General features: G+C 38.4%; 1 protein-coding gene across 1 annotated transcript; it reads left to right on the top strand.

Annotated features, from left to right (window-relative positions):
* Nucleotides 1-12503: 12503 nt before the first annotated feature.
* On the top strand, nucleotides 12504-13565 carry LOC128856553 (uncharacterized). Its single transcript, XM_054091862.1, has 2 exons — nucleotides 12504-12614; nucleotides 12699-13565. Exons 1-2 carry the CDS (start codon nucleotides 12552-12554, stop codon nucleotides 13365-13367), a joined length of 732 nt encoding a protein of 243 aa, XP_053947837.1. The 5' UTR covers nucleotides 12504-12551; the 3' UTR covers nucleotides 13368-13565.
* Nucleotides 13566-14666: the final 1101 nt, after the last annotated feature.

The following is a 14666-nucleotide window of genomic DNA, read 5'->3' on the forward strand; positions in this document are numbered from 1 at the left end:
TAGCCATTTTGAAACACCTCGAAATTCGTTTTTGCTAAAAATTTTCTTTATGTATTAAAAAAAGTTCTAAATTCTGTAATGAAATTTTGTTACTTTAATCGATGTGTAACATTTTTATTTTCCTCTGAGATCTATAAATTACAATACTTTGAAAAATTAAAGTTGTCTTATGATTATGAAACGCACCTTACTACGTTTATGTTGCTAGGCAATATTTTCCAGAACTTCAATAAATCTCACTTCACCAGTCCACAACTGATTAAAGCTCGGCCATCGTCCGAGTTACTACCAGCGAAATTATTGATAATATAATTTAAATAGTATATTTAAAATAGTTTTATAGGCTTAACCTTCTTACATGGTTACATACTTAGATACATACATTACATATACGTATAGAACAATTCTAGGCTTGAATTACAGCAGCATACAAAGTTTTGCTATGCTCTTCATGAGTCAGACGGGCTTTTATGCATACGCGCTTGCACTTTCTGACAAGTAAATGCGTATACATAATTGTATGTATGTATGTATGTGCATATGTACATTTGCATATAGGTAGGCTTATGAATAGTCTTATGTATTGAGCCCTTCCGTGTTTATGGCGACGGGTTAACAGTTCAACGACCAGACAGACGACCTACCAATGACACGTGCCGGCCCAAAGTTGCAGACGCTTTCATTTCAGTGATGTTGGCTGCACTGAATGCATTTCAATGAACGCAGCATGTGTCTGTATACATACATATATATGTACATAAAAAGCCTACGAGTATATGACCATACTTCTGCACACATGTCAAGGGTATAAAGTACATAACAGAGTTAGTGCTAGCATACTCATATTCCATATCTGCCACGCCTTTTTAGTATACGAATATTGCGGAACCGCATCTCGTCTGTTTGAAAATGTACTTACATACATAAATACATACATAGATGCATGTACATATGTATGGATATATGTGAAGAATAAGCTACAAAAAGTTCTATCATTTGGACTCGCTGTAATGCTCTATGCATATTTTGCAAATCCTGTTGCCTAAACCACGTCGATTGCATTCAGGAACAATCACGTTAGAGCTCTGTTAGCCAAGGCAAAACAAAACATTCTAAACATGTACGATGAAAAACTAAACAATCTCTATGTTTCTATGATAACTATTGGACTTAACTTAGTTATCATAGAAGCATAGAGATGGTTTAGTTTTTCATCGTACATGTTTAGAATGATTTGTTTTGCTTATTCCTTTGACAGTTCGCTTTGACGCGGAATATGTTGCAATATGTTTTGCATTTGTGCGAAAAATCTATTTTGTGTGGTATATTTGCAGAAATATTATATTATTCAATTTATGTATTTATATGGCATAATGATACTCTCACCGCTCTTCATGTTTTCTAATTTAATTGAAATTCAAGTTTTTTTTAATTTAAAATTTTTTTTTGGTGGGTGAGGTAGGGTTCAAAATGCCTTCACACTTACAGCGACCATTATCAACTGCGTCGAATGGTGTAGTCACTAAAACAATCCCTCCTCCTCTGGGAAAGCCCAGAACGGTGTCCATTAAATGAACCAATACTATTCACTCATGTCTGGGTCTACCATATTTGTAGCCAGCTTCATGCTATAGGCTCATCTTCTAATGTAATATATCTGTGCCGTCATACCAGTGGTATGTGTGGCATGCACCCAGGTTCCTCTCACATGGGCGCTATCGAGGTTTCTTTTGCATATGCAGCAAAACAGAAACATCGAAATTTGTTGCAATAATATTATACCGTCTTATGCCGTCATGAGCATATGACTCAAGCGTCTGTGATTTGTCGTCAGTTTGTAGACAGCCCACCTCTTATCGAGGGTTCGTTGCACGTGCAGCCTTATCCTTTTTGCAAGGTCACCTATTGGCTAATTTTGGGAATAAGTCTATAGGTCCAACTTCCGTTAACAGACAAGTCCCATCTGCTTTGCCACTTTTCTAACGAATGCAGACGCTCTGCAGCTTTCATTTCAGTTGCCGGCTTTACTCCTTCCCTGTCATAAAGTTGTCCCATTTCCTGCACAAGTATATCTATTGGGAGCTTTCCAGTGATGACGTAAACCACGTCGTCTGATACGGTCCTGTATGCGCACGCGACTCTTAGCGTACACGACGGTACATTAGAGCTACGGGTCTAACATTCGATGGCTTAGCTCCTGCCCATATAGGAGCAGCATATAAGATGACTGAATCCATCACTCTTGCCAGGAGCTGCATTCTGGCGCCTTGCGGTCCGTCTATGTTTGGAATAATTCTTGTAAGAGCACCGTTGACTGCCGCTGCTTTGGAACCCACAGTTGCTAAGTATTGCTTAAAGCAAAGCCGTGCATCAATCATTACGCCTAGATACTTTATTGCCTCTTGCGACAGTTTTTCATGGCCACCTATGGTATGGTGGGCTGACGGACGGTAACTAAAAAGCTTCTCATAAAAAAATATCTGCCGTTCGGAGTTGGCTTGAAACTGTAGGTCCCTCCATTTGTGGAACAACATCAAGACGAGCGCCACAAATAGAAGGAGGAGCTCGGCCAAACACCCAAAAAGGGTATACTCGCCAACTATATATATATAAAGGGTCCGCCATATAACTTTACGGAATTAAAAATGCTATAAAAAAGCAACTACTCAATATTTTTCCAAACTGTTTTTTTTTATTTTGAAGTACAATCCTTCCGGTTAATGATGGAACACAACTTCATTCATATGGCTGCCTCGGCTAGCCATGCACCATCCCACCAAGGTCTTTACGCAAAATTCGTCTCAATGATGTCTCTCAATGATGGAACTGATGTTCCTGGTGATTCACGAACACTCCCGGCCACAGCAGTAATATTTTCGGGTGTACGCACGGTTTTTGGTCGGTCACGCGTTGGTTTGTCAATAAGCAACCCAGTTTCTCTTACTTTTTTCGCAAAGTAACGCACATACGCTTCATTCGGTGCTTTTCTTCTTCCCATTGCCGTACGTAATTTTCGTACACATTCTGCAACATTACCATGATTTTCAAAGTAATGCCGCAATATTTCCCAGCGTTCTTTGAGCGTATACACAACTATTTTCGTTCAGCGGAAGAATAAAACTATTTTTCTGTCAAATCAGATGACAGCTAAGTGTTATCATTCTTCAAATAATACCTAGTTCAAATCCGTAACGATAGATGGCGGGCCCTGTATATATGTATATATATATAACTAAAGAGTTAGAAGAGTACAAATCGCAGAAATAAATGTTTTATTATATAGTGCACACACATAGGTACAGAAGTAGGTCAAATTTAATCACCCTATCGGAAGATTTATAATTTTTTTAAATGCCATCGTACGTCAATCACATTTGACACTTGTGAACTAGACAGCTGCAGTATGCAAACAGACAAGCGTAAAGCTTAAAATAAAGATCCTATCACACAAAATTTTTGTTTTTATTTATTAAAAAAGTTATGCAAATAAAAAACAGGATGATTAATTTTACGCCAGCAATTATATAATGTATAATATATTATTATATATAATTTTACTGAGATGGAGAGCTTACAGATCAGACACTCTATTCGTCTGATAGATAACTGCCGCTTCTTCTATGCAGAGATTATTGCTTTAGGGAATGCAGGTAGTTTTCAAACTGGCCTGAGGCCACCGAATCTAAAGTAATGAAATTAAAACATCCTTTGAAGGTTGTTCGGCAGAGCCTTTTCTCCAATTCGTGATGCATGCCACGGCTTTGCACCACAATAGAGGGGCGAGCGGGGTGGGTGTGTATTTGTTGATGACGGCCGAACGATGATTGAGTTATGGTGGTGTTAGCCGCTTCGTACTGCTGATGATGTTCATCAGGTTTTTTAATATCAAGGCCTGCTATATCAGCAAGCGTAGCAAAGAGATGAGAGCCAAGATACTTAAAAATAAGCCCTCAACTTACGCAAAATAGATTCGAAGTGAGGCCGAGTCTCACAGCATGTATACCTCGCAGCCAATGTCCTGTAAGGTCACCCAAGAAATTCGAGAGCTGACGTTTTGTTAACCTCAGAAGATCCCTCGAACGTTTCCGATCCACTCGTTTGTGTTTACAAGTTTGTGTATTGGCCCAGCGCTAGCGGAGTTGACGCTTGGTCCAGGTATGCAGATGAGCTTTATATTGAAGAATTCGGATGCAGTTGAAAGTGAAGTAAGGTATTCCACAACCACTTTCGAGTGGACCATCATCGAGCCCAGGGCCCTGATTGCCCCCTGGCTGTCGGAGTAGATATTAACCCCCGAAACAGTTATTACACTAGTGAAAAGCCAATCAGCCGCTTCTTGAATTGCCGCTACCTCTTAGAATACACTGCAGTGGTTTAGTAACCTGAACTTGAGTCTGATGGGGAGCTCCTCGTAGAATACTCCACCTTCCAACTGGTTGTGGCATGTCTCTGGTATTGGTGTGTGAGTGTTGACAGGCTGTGCCTGCTATGTCGTTTTAGTTGCAAAAGTGTTGCTTCTGTTGTTGTTGCAACATCATAAACATACCACATAAACATACCCCATAAACATTTGGGAAATGCATCTGGAGGGACGGTCCTTGGCCTGATATGAATCCGGGACGTTATTCGTTGTGATTTCAATGCAATTTATTTTTATGATAATTATTAAAACGAAAACATTAATTAAAAATATTCCTTTCAAATAAAAACAAAAAAAAAAAACATAAAAAAAGTAGTTCCACTGGCTACTCGTTTTCAAATCGTAATGTCCATTCGCTTTATTGTCTCCTAATAATCGCCTCATTCATTTCATTTTTTTTTTGGTGCAGATGTTGAGCCTTGTCCAGATTTTAGTTGGCTTAAAATTAAATTTTTTTTTCAAACTGATTGTTTTCCTTTCCTTGTCGAAAAGAGTGCGTGTGGTAACTTTGACCGAGTTTTAAGAAAAGTACGTTCATCAATATACTGGTAAATGGCATAATGCAAAACTGTCAGAATAAGATCAGAAAATTTCTTTGTTGTGATGTAAAACCCTTGTCGATTACCGTGCAAATCGAGGGACTGGTGTACTTGTTTGTTTTATAATACGTTCACGTACATGTAAGTAGATCATTTACTTTTTCGTGCTTAACTCCCAATCCGTAATTAAAAAGCGAGATTCCCCATACAAAATTTCTCTCCCAAAATCTGAGATTATAAAATAGTCCTAGATAATAACCATACTCTTTGGCATACAACCCTGTGTTTTCTGTGTTATAGATAATTATTTTTTCGAATGTAAAGAGAAACGTCAAAGTAAAAACTAAATAAAATTAATGCCAGCAAAGAAAACAGGTTTGTAAACATAATTCTAATAAAATGTTTGTTAGGTATTATTAACACTAGATTTACGGGCGTTTCTATATACCTATCTTTACGAGCATCCGTCAAATTGACGGGTGGATGAAAATACGTATTTACTTTAAAAATAAAAACAAAAAACAATTTATTTAAACCAAATTAAAACAAATATATGCTTCACGTACAAATAAAATATTAATAGGTTAACATTTTTTTGAAGCTATTACGGAAATGATAGCAATAATATAAACGCCACATAATCATACTTATCGAGAACATATTTTGCATACATATGTATGCATTGAATTTATTTTATGAATTTCCCCCAAACGATCTTTTTACAATACACGCCGCAATTATTGCTTCTATTTTTATTACAGTAGCCCACTGGACAACTTTGTCGCACTCCTGGTGTTGAAGGTGACTGATCTGATACATCTGACCTGTGACGAATGATCTCCTTATTTTCTTCAGCTAATTCGACTAAAGAAAATATATACTCCTTTCTGGATATTTTCGATCCGGTACACCATTTTTACAATATCCAGGCATTTATCGCTGCCTAATCTAAAATATTATAAAAAACTTGAAGGGGCCATCGAAAACACCCTACTTTCACACTATATTTGCGAGCCAACTGGTCCGCGACATCGACACCAAACTTTGATTTATTATAAAGCGTAATAGACTCTGGAAAACATTTTCTATTGTCCTCTATCTTTATATTTCTGTGCTTGGTGGTTAGAAGAAGCACTTTTATTTTCGGTTTACTTTTATACACAGTAAGCGTGCAGTCTTCTGATTTATATAAATTTGATGAAAATAACGGAATCTTGTCCTTTGTTTCTTTCGTTGGTTTTGGTAATTCTCTCTTGTTCGAGCGGTTGGTCCCAATCAAGGTTGTCTTTAGTTCAAGCAATTCTTGGGATTCTTTTAAAAAAATTGTCGGTGGTGATATTTCTTCCTAGATGTAAATAAGGTTCAGCTAATTTCAACGCTTCAAACTGGCCCAACGAATTTGAGTATCGAGTGATATCTTTCCCCAAGTCAAAACTTTAAATAATCCGCGCCCGTTTCTCGTTACGACTTGTATTGAAGAAGTTTTTCTCTTCACTATCCGTAGATCCTTCCATTCCTGCAGTTTCAGTGGATTCCGAATCTTCACTGTAATCATCACTTTCACCTAATTTATATTGATCTTCTGGGGAGGACACCTAAGAGCAATCCTCATTGATGTTGGTAAATTTGGTAATTTTCTTATTATATCTCGTGTTTCTACTCATGAGTCATGGAAATACTGACAATAAGCGGAGACTGTCTACAATAACTGAAACTTTTGCACACTACTCTGAAAAATGTCCATACATTGTCAGTATACCGATCATAACGATTTCCAGGTTTCTTGTTCTAAAGGTTTCGACAAATACGCATCAGCAGTTTTGTAGATTACAAAAATAAACAATCAGGCCACATAATCCGGTGCAGCTTCCGTTATCGGGGCACGATTGAGATAACGGAATCATCTTAGTGGAGATTTTCTTTTTATTCTAATATTTATTAATGGATTTGACGAACCAATCAAATATATAAGGATTATTTATAAAATTTGGTTGGCCCGTCAATTTGACGGGCTTCGTAGAGATGAGTATACTATATATCATACCTTTCAAAACAGTCTTAACAGCTGATTATCAATTTTGGTGGTAGTCTGTCATATGTGAACAGGTAGCTTAATTTTGTGGATTTATCGCTAATTACTGCATAGGTGAACGTACTTTTATTCCATTTCGGCCCTTTTTGAAAAACCCTATGCAATTAAAATATAATTGAAAATCGGACTAGGAGATTTCCTGGAGTTACATTACTTTCTTATATCATTTAACGAAGGCCTACAATAAATTTAACTAATGAAAAATGTGCACAGAACCAGCGCCTTATGGGACGGTACTGGTTCTCATTCTGCTTTCAATTGCCTACTTTTCCACGGTGATGTCCTACATTAATGTGTCGAATCAAACATTTACCCACACACATATGGATGTATGTATGTATATATGTGAGTACTGCATACTTACATATGTATGAACTGATACATGAACTCGTTTACAAATATGTGTGTATGTATGTATGTGGAAGTGCATATGTGCCTACTTACATGACACTGGATGTTGCATGGCTTGTTGCAACCAACACTTTTATAGTGCATTATATATGTACTTGCATGCAACAGCTTAAGAACGAATGCGCATGAGCAAGCATATTTTTATTTTTTTTACAAAGACTCTATTTTGTTGTTGTTATTGGCATTTTACAAGCCTAGAGGCATTCAACCGATTGGCACTTATGTACTCCAGGTACACAAGCAGACGATCCGGACCAGGAAAAGTTACAAACATACATACATATGCATCTACTTGCGAACCGGTTTGTGTAATTACTAGGGTGATAATAAAAAATAATTACGAGGGCTGCAATAGTACACATAACTTAAGTATTTAAGTGTAAGAAGTGTACTCCAGATTCATATACAGATAGAGTGAATCCAACCATGGTGAAAAAATTTGGAAGGTGTGACCAATATCAGACGCTTAACCGGCTCGCAGCGAATTTGAAAGAATCAGCTGATTGGTTGACGTAACCGGGCGCAAGACAGTGGTTTGTTTACGAAAAATCTGAGATTGTGTTGGTGATATAAGAAAAACGTCAACACAATCACACTTCATTACCGTTTGAACAACGACTAATGGGGCAAGTGTGTGAAAATGTGTCAAATGAGCGGTCAGAATTCTGCTGTCGAATCTCCCAAGTGACGTGGCAGCCAAAGTTCCCCTCACCATTTTCTTTTTCACCATAGCTAAATAGCAAACCTGACCGTTCCCACGACAGTCGTTTCTACGTACCCGGAACGACCCGGTTTTATATCCGACCATTGCCAATTTACTAGCACGTATGGAGAAGGTAGATTCTTCACTTCAGGTTTTATGAAGTTCGGACAAACAGCAGCGGAGTTATTGCGTCTACAGTGGCAGTATTTTGAAGTAATCAGTACGAAATTGATGCCTATTTAAACTTTTGCCTAACCGTTTTGATTGATGAACTAAGTTTGTGGTGATATTTGTTCATGTTGTTCCAGAGAATATGAGAATACGTGATTGCAGCACGATGTTGGTCAACTGAAAACTGTTAATAAATTTTTAGACAACCAATTTATAGACTGAAATGAGAGCAGCAAGTGTCGCGTTTTAAGAGCGACTAGCGCTACGTTAAATCAAGGAACAACAACCAAAGGGTGCTTCAAAAATGACTACTTCTTCGTTTTCTGCAGCCAACATCACTTCCTATCACGCTGATTTTTCAAACGTTCGGCGTTGCCGCTGCGTGACTTCAATTTGATTCACATACATTTTATTGGAATGAGAAATTTTTGACGACGCCGCTCTAATTTAGATATTCCTGTTAATGAATTTTTACCTAATATTTGTGCTGCGAGGTACATGAATGCTCTAAAAGAATGGAGTATTTCTTCTTCACTTCAAATAAAGATAAAAATTCTTGGATTAAAGATCAATGAAAGCAAAACGGAATACCTCGCAAGATTTAACACGTTGAGAAAGCGCCAGACCTTACAATTCTCTTCTCCTTCTTTTTAATTGGCGCGATAACCTCTTAACCGGCGCTAGTTGGACACACCAAGTGAAGCCAAGTCCTTCTCCACCTGATCTTTCCAACGCAGAGGAGGCCTTCCTCTTCCTCTACTACCACCAGCTGGTATCGCATCGAATACTTTCAGAGCCGGAGCGTTTGTATCCATTAGGACGACATGACCCAGCCAACCTGCGATATTCGCCGTTGCCAACGTGCAAAGGACCAAAAATCTTACGTAGAATCTTTCTCTCAAACACTCCAAGCATCGCTTCATCGGTTGTTGTCATCGTCCACGCTTCTGCGCCATACATTAGGACGGGCATGATGAGAGCTTTGTAGAGTATTAGTTTTGTTCGTCGAGAGAGGACTTTACTACTCATTTGCCTACTTAGTCCAAAGCAGCACTTGTTGGCAAGAGAGATTCTACGTTGGATTTCTAGGCTGACATAGTTATTGGTGGTAATGCTTTTTCCTAAATATACGAAGCCTTTTACAACCTCGAAATTCGGGAGTGAGCCAACGTGAGAAGGCGAAGCATCCCACCATTTAAAAATCCCCCCAATGAAAAGATGTACAGACCTTACAATCGGTGATGATAAATTTGAAAGCGTGGATCAAATTAAATATCTACGGCGGCTAGATCGGATGGTACAACGATAGCTATCCAAGTCTGTGTATACGCTGCAAACAGAAAACGTTTTTGTCACCTTAAGCTGTTAAAAAGCAAGCTCTTGATAGAAGAACGAAAATCAAAATTTATAAAACACTGATTCAACCAGCTGTAGTGCAATGCATGATGATTTGTGATGATCGACACTTCTGACCGTATTTTCGATGAAAAATCACATTGCAACTGTCACCACTGTCAACATTTTCTGTTGAACGTGAAAGATTTCGTGAGCGTTAAAGTCAACTAATCATCGACATTCTGGCTGGCAAACTAAAAAATTTATTCCACATGCCGTAAAAATTTGTAAATTGCTTTAATGAGTCGGTAAGAGACTATTTTGAATAAACTAATTCGGGTTTCCGAAAAACCTACGTTTTTCAAAACGTTCTGTTAGCTTTTGGAACTTGTTTATTTATCAGCAACTTTTTCACAATTTATGGAATCATAAAGGCATTTACGAGTAAACCACTATAGGCTTCTTCCTAAGGCTGAGAACTGCATAAATGAGTCCATATTTTTTATACTCTTCTTATATAGTACAACTTATGCGGTCGCCGTAGCTGAATGGGTTGGTGCGTGACTACCATTCGGAATTCAAAGAGAATGTAGGTTCGAATCTCGGCGAAATACCAAAATGAAGAAAACATTTTTTTCTAATAGCGGTCGCCTCTCGGCAGGCAATGGGAAGCCTCCGAGTATATTTCTGCCATGAAAAGCTCCTCGTAAAAATACTTGCCGTTCGGAGTCGGCTTGAAACTGTAGGCTCCTCCATTTTTGGAACAACATCAAGACGCCAACCACAAATAGGAAAAGCAGGGGCGTTATTGTGATGCATGAGCCAATTTTTGTTCTTCCACAAATCTGGGCGTTTCTGGCGGATTGCTTCGCATAACTTGCAGGTAATATTCCTTATTGACCGTTTAACCATAAACTCACGATTCGTCATCAGTTATGACCCTCTGAAGCAAATTTGTGTCATCGCGAACAGAGTTCAACAACTCATTAGCAATGTTCATGCGATGTTGCTTTTGGTCGAAATTGAGCAGTTTTGGTACGAATTTTGCGGCGACCCGTCTCATTAATTTCGTTTTTTACACAAAATTTGATACAGGTTCTTTGATCCATCTTTTTGAATAGGTAAAAACCGAAGAGGAGCCGAAATGCGTGCAAAGCAGCTGTTAATAATTAACTGAACATTCAAAATGGCCGAATTCGTCAGCATGAGTGAGAGACATAAGTATCAACATATCGCCACAAAAAAAAAAGAAATTCGAATATACGTAACCTGCGAAAATTCAAAACTCGCGATACTTTTTGAACACACCTCGTATATATTATATATATATAAATATATCAGGTCAGTCCATAAGTTCGTGCGATTTTTAAAAGTGGTTTTAAAATTAATAAAAAAGATGTTTAAAGTATTTATTAATCAATAATATATTTTCCTTCATTATTTACAATGTCTTCCCAACGTTTAGGCTAATTTTTAATTCCCTGCGCAAAAAATGTTTGTCCTTGGATCCAAAATGGGCTTCGATATCCTTTTTATAGCTTCTTTTGAGGAGTAGTTCTTGTTACTCATATGGGATTGAAGTCCACGGAAATGGTGATAATCACAAGGTGCAATATCCGGAGAGTATGATGGATGCGGCATTAGCTCCCATCCGAGCTCGTTCAGCTTGCCTAATGTTTGCCTTGCGGTATGAGGTCTTCCGTTGTCGTGGGTCAGCAGTTATCATCTAGTTTGGTTCCAGAAGTTCATAATAAACAATATCGGCCATATCTCACCAAATAGACAGGAGAAGGAGATAAGACGTTGCAGCAGCTGAGAACACACATTCACTCTCTGTTGAAGGTTGGCGACGGAAAGTCTATGCGGAACCCATTTTCCCAGCTTTGGAACCTTTCCCAACTGAACCAGGGGCCTGTGGACTGTTCCATGCGAAAAATTTAACCTCTGAGCTATCATATCGACTGTCAAAATTTGGCACAGCTTCCACGAGTTCGAGCAAGGCGTCGAAGTTAAAGATGGGACGGACGACCAGCGTGCGGGGCATACTCCACGTCGCAGTTACTACTTCGGAATTTTGAAAACCACTTTTGCGCAGTCCTTACACTCACGGTATCCTCTCCGTGAACAGTGTTTATTTCTGCAGCAGCAGTTGTTGCATTTTTACCACTTTTTAAAAAAAAATACAAAATATATCTCTTATACGCGTTCGAAGATTGCATTTTATTTTTTAAGAACGCGTGCTTCTATCTGCGATTAAAATCACTTGTTGAATTCACAATACCATATATCAAAGAAAATATAAATAGTTCCGTTATATTCCGCGAATAATTTTTTGTATGCAAAAATCGTACAAAAGTGAAATTATGGGTAAAATACGCATGAACGTATGGACTGACCCGATAGTACAATAAACAGATGCCAATATATAAATAAGTATAAGTAAATACATATATGTAAGTCTAACAGGATCTATGAAATTCCTACGTAAGCCCATTAAAATTCAATTAAATTAAAAATCATTAAAATCAATAGGAGAAGGAAAAATATAAAACAGCGACACGTTTAAAATCGAATCGATTTTTTTTTCGTAATAGAATTCAACAACACGCCTGATAGTATTGGATCAGTTGCCTTAACAACAAAACTAATTCATATTATCAAGTGGTTGTTTTCAGCTTGGAATCTACAAATAATCGAAAGTTTCTTTAATCTCGTTTGAACTTCGCCTGACCTTTCTATAATTATAAGAACCGTTGAGCGATAATGTGGCCAGTGCTGAAAACACATCAACGGACAAAAATGATTCGATTGGACTTCAGAAATTCATTTTAAGAAATTCTGTCTTAGTTTGTATTCGAATCGTTGAATTACAGCATCGCAATGAGGCCGCGCATGCATTTTTTGTTAGTGGTTTTTATCGCTGCAATCGCCAGAGAGGCAAAGGTAAGCAAATATAAACAAAAAACAAACTGATTATGGAATATTTGTGTAACATAAACAACATCAAACTCTAATCTTTTCAAATAGCTCACGAACGCTAATGTGATCTTTCGCTTTGAACTGGATTTTCATGTAAAATCTGATAAATCCACGGAGAAGGAAGATGTTATTAATAAAACTCTAATCTTCAATAATGACCACATCACCGTCAAAAACAATCTCAATTCTGATGAGTCAATAGAAGAAAAATTAACTGAACGCCCGGAGGAGTTGTTGCTGGTCACAACCACCGTTGAGCCCCCCAGATCTATGTCTGATTTTTGGTTGGAAGAACAAAACCTCACTGGGATGACTGATAAAAAATTAAAAGAAATTGTAGAAGCGTTAACCAAGCTGAATGAGGAAATATCGCCAGTGGTAGGGCGCAGTGACTTTGTGTCATCTAAGGTGAAGATAATAACACGCTATTTGAATATTTTGGATGCTTCGGCGGCCGAGGCGCTCAGCTCGAACACCACCAGCTCCGGCAATAAATTTGAATATCTGCGAAAATTTATAAAATTAGTGGACAAGTTGAAGGAGCCCCCCATGGGAGTGAATGGCGGGGAGCGCACGATGGAGTATCTGATACTTAAATTAGCGCTGGAAAAATATCAAATCGCAAAACTGCAAGCTGACGTAGAAGAGCAGGTTATTGCGGCCGAAAAGGCGTGGCAGCAGTATCTTGAATCGAAATTGGTTGAAGTGAACATTTGAGAATGAGTAGTAGAATCTCGTTTGGAGTTTAAACCTTGAAGGAGTGATTTAACAAAAAGGAGAAATACGTGAAATTTTATTAAAGCAAATGTAGCGTAGAGATGTAATCAAATAACGGTTACTAGTGACCAGATGTTTTCAATAAAATGTAATCTACTGCGGAAATATATTATGTAAAAAAATTGCATACAATTAAAATTATGACTTTTTTTATTCCGACATATTATATACCTAAAAAAAGGTGATTACAGTAACAGACTACGCTGACGGCATTTGTTTTTACGAAATAATGCTGCAATAATTCTCTCTCGTGTCAGGTCTGTAAAATTTGTATATTATTTCCTCAGCTTTTTCGCAGAGTTGTATGTCTGCTGTGAGATGACTAGGTTAGGTTACGTTGAAGCGGTTGTTCACTGTGGGACACACTCAAGCTCACGGACCATAGTGATGTCGCGTGGGGAACTACTCCAAAAACCAATGTGTACTTTTCAAAAATTTCATAAGATCCTTAATTTCGACAGAGCCGAGATTTTTCAATTCCATAAAGGATTGTCTACCCAAAATGGCGAGTCTAAGTCTGGATAGAGCAGGACAGTGAACAGAAGGTGCGGGATCGCTTATTTCTCTTCTTCATCAAGACAACTTCTGCAGAAGTCATGTGCTTGTACTCCCATCCTTTGGGCGTGCCTACCTATTAGGCAATGCCCCGTTATGACTGAAATCAGTGTGCTAAGACGGTGTTTATTTTGGCTTAGCAAAGATTCTGTGCGTTTAGCATTGAGAGTCGGTCACAGTTGACGGGCGCTTTTGCAGGTGGCTTCATTACGCCATCTTTCGTTTGCTTTCCTTACGACTTCTTCAAGGATGAGTAGCTTACATGCTTGTAAGGGTATGCCTATGTCATTGTCTATGTACTCATTGGTCAACTTGGTGCCGAGTCTCGCTAGGTCATCGGCTCTGCAGTTACCCTCAATGTCGCGATGGCCAGGAAGCCATATTATCCTTAAGCAAAATGATTCAGCCATCTCGTTAAGAAATGTGCTGCATTTCATGGCTACCTTGGAGGTTGTCGACTGTTTTGTGAGGGATTTTATCGCCGCTTGGCTATCAGTGAAAATGTAGATATAATTTCTGGTTATCGCATCACACTGTATCAGTGTCACGGCTTTCATTATTGCCATCAGTTCAGCCTGAAAGACACCACAGTAGTCGGCGAGCGGAAAACTGAAGTAGATCCCCAGATGCTCGGCACCCTTTGAGCCATCTGTGTATACATGCATAGACTCGCCCTGTCTTACA

This window comes from Anastrepha ludens, chromosome 2, assembly GCF_028408465.1.
Source record: "Anastrepha ludens isolate Willacy chromosome 2, idAnaLude1.1, whole genome shotgun sequence".
NCBI classification, from domain to species: Eukaryota; Metazoa; Arthropoda; class Insecta; order Diptera; family Tephritidae; genus Anastrepha; species Anastrepha ludens.

Coding starts and splice junctions, on each gene's coding strand:
- LOC128856553 (XM_054091862.1), top strand. CDS start 12,552: ATGAGGCCGCGCATGCATTTTTTGTTAGTGGTTTTTATCGCTGCAATC. Junction 12,615..12,698: donor CAATCGCCAGAGAGGCAAAG/GTAAGCAAATAT, acceptor CTTTTCAAATAG/CTCACGAACGCTAATGTGAT.